The 2,785-nt window shown below is 40.5% G+C and overlaps 1 protein-coding gene across 2 annotated transcripts in view; it reads right to left on the reverse strand.

Annotated features, from left to right (window-relative positions):
- The window catches only part of ADAM17 (ADAM metallopeptidase domain 17), a 39,664-nt gene that overhangs the window by 30,233 nt on the left and 6,646 nt on the right, over positions 1-2,785 (reverse strand). Inside the window, exon 1 of one of the 2 annotated variants that reach the window (XM_023533585.1) lies at positions 593-732. The exons of the other annotated variant lie outside the window; for it this stretch is intronic. Within the exon in view, the coding sequence (XP_023389353.1) occupies positions 593-656 (64 nt within the window). The 5' untranslated portion in view covers positions 657-732. Of the gene's footprint in view, positions 1-592; positions 733-2,785 lie in introns of those variants that run through there. 2 annotated transcript variants of the gene reach the window in all.

Consider the following 2,785-nt stretch of genomic DNA (forward strand, 5'->3'; position numbering starts at 1 on the left):
TTTCTGTTAACAAAATTTCCTCTTAAATTGAATCCAGAGAAAAACTGTTTCAGGAAGCATGAATCACTTTTATGCCTATGGACGGTTAGTGGTGGTTTGGCCTTGCTAATTATAATGCTTAGCAGCACCAACAAAAAACCTTCGAGAAGCTTACCATTTACTCAACAATTTTTGAGTGTTTGATACAAGACACCACACTGGGTGCTTTTATGTTACCTCCACAAACATCTCTAGGGTATTATCTCCGTTTTACAGATGAAGAAACAAACTCAGGGAGAATATCACAAAGCGAATGTAGTACAGAACCAGGATTTGAATTTTGGGCCTGCCTGGCTGAAAACACCAAGCTTTACTGATGTCATACTTGTGAAACCCCTTAAAAATAGTCTAGCTCTTCTTGGACCTTCTACTTCTTGGCCTCTTACTTTCTGACCTGTCCACAAAACATGATCTCGCCTCCCTCCGAATTCTGAAGCCCTTTTCTTATATCTTTATTCTGGCACTTTGGAGTTACGTCTGTCTTATCTCACGGATTTATGGATTATAAAGTGGCCAAAAGGGAACTCTGTTTTACTCACCACAGGATCCTTACCTGATAATACCCAGCAGAGAATCTTGCACAAAACAGCACTCCTATGTTCACAAATTGCACACATTTTCAAGGCTGAGATGCTGATTCAATCTTTCACTCTTCAACTTCCTGATACAGGTTAGTACACGCACCCAGTTTCATTCAAGATCATAATCACTCCTACTGACTGAGAAACAACCTCAATACTGTAGTTTCATTGTCAATAAGGTAGGTCAGTGGATCTCAAAGTGTGCTCCCCACACAAGCAGCATCAGCAGCACCTGAGAACATACTAGAAAGGCCAAATTTCAGGCCTCCTCTCTATCCTACTCAACCAGAAATTCTTGGGGTGAAAACCAGAAGTTATGTTTAACATGCCTTCGAGGTGATGCTGATGTACGTTCGAGTCTGGGAACCACTGGCCTAGACTAAAGCAGGAAACAGCAAAGAAAAAACCTCGAACGCAAAGATGTTCACTGTCCGGCCTTGCATTATTTTTATTAACAAAAATCAGAAACAAGGTAATAACTGGGAAATAGGTAAGTTATAGCACTTCTAAATGACAAAAAAAAATTGACAATCATTTAAAATGCTGTTAACGGGTTTTTAAGAACATAGTAAATACTTATAATACTAAACAAAGGTGGATTTAAAAAAACTTCAATTGCATGATTATCTATTAATAAAAAATAGATCTAGAAAAAAATAAGAAGAACAAGACAGTAACATTGCTGGTTATCTTTAGGTGCACTTTCTCTATAACGAGTACTTTTTAAATGTAGCTTGCTAAAGCACTTTAAAACAATGTTTCTATTTTAATCTATCCTCTTTTAATAACTAGATATCTCAAAATGGATGTCCTGGAACCATTCCAAACAACATGGTAAAAGCACTCCCCTGTCCAACAAACTGACCTGCTCTTGCTACTGGTCCCATAACCTCTCAGATACTCAGTATTTCATTGCACTTCATTTCCCAAATTTCAACCATTGGTAGTCTCAATTTTCTATAGCTTTTTTTAAAACAGAATTTATATTTCCCCATCTCCCGAGAGATTGTATCCTTTATCCATACCCAAATCTCTCAATAAACTTAAGTATAAACCACTTAACTATCTTAGCTCAGTGTAGGGTCATATTATTTTTAAAAACTCCACGATGGCTGTCCAGCACTCTCTAGAATGAGAACACCTTCTTTCATTTCTACAGATTACTCCAGCAATCACCTGAAACTACTGAGCTTTTCTCATTTCAGCTGGCTACAAACACGAATTAGAAAACAACGTAACTCAAAAGGTCAGACTAGAGTACTATATTATATAGGTGGTCCCCTACCCATCCCTCCCTGTTCTCTGCCACACGCTTTCTGTCACTCGGCTTCCTCTATCTAGTTGTCCTTAGAGACCCTACCCTTCTTCACTGCTTCTGTACCTTTTCCACCCTCACCCCTTTCTTGCATATACATTCTGTACTTAGTTCTTCTCCCTTCCCCCAGACCTCACCTATTCATTTATTCAATAAATATTTATTGAAAACCTCCTACTTTCCAGGCACTAGGGATGTAATGGAGAGAAAGAGAAATATACTTCTGATGCTGACATTGGTGGAAAGACCGCCACGTAAAAATTATTATAAGTACGTCAAGCGCCAAGGAAGAGGAAGCTGGAGAAAGACGGAGCAGGAGCCGTGCCCAGTGAGCCAAGGATGCTTTCCCAGGGACACAGCACTGAAGTTAAGAACCAAAAGTATGAGGAGGAAGCTAAGAAAAGGGGAAACGAAAGGAGGAGGCTCTAAGTAGAGGGCATAACATATGCTGAGGTCCATGAGAAACACAGATCGGAATACTCCTCAGAGAAATGAAAGAGCTCAGACTGGAGAGCAGAACGGCACAAAGGGTGTGAAGAGTTGTGAGACTGGAGAGAAAGGCAGAGGTCTGGTCATTAGAAGCCATGGACCTAAATCAAGGATTTGGTCGTCGGATAAGGGCCACAGCTGTTAGAGAAATTTCACTGGACTGCAGTGTGAAGAATGGGCGGAGGAAAACAGACTAGAGTCTGGGAAAGCAGCTAATAAGCCGAGCAATCCAGGCGGAGGTGACAAAAAGACCCCCAAGTTTCTGGCTTGGGTACCTGAGTATACAGTGGTACCACTTCACTGAGATTAATAGGAGCAGGTTTGGAGGAGGGATTGATATAAGAGGAAAGTGGGATGCTGA

The sequence above is a fragment of the Pteropus vampyrus genome, unplaced genomic scaffold, assembly GCF_000151845.1.
Source record: "Pteropus vampyrus isolate Shadow unplaced genomic scaffold, Pvam_2.0 Scaffold105, whole genome shotgun sequence".
In the NCBI taxonomy this organism is placed as follows: Eukaryota; Metazoa; Chordata; class Mammalia; order Chiroptera; family Pteropodidae; genus Pteropus; species Pteropus vampyrus.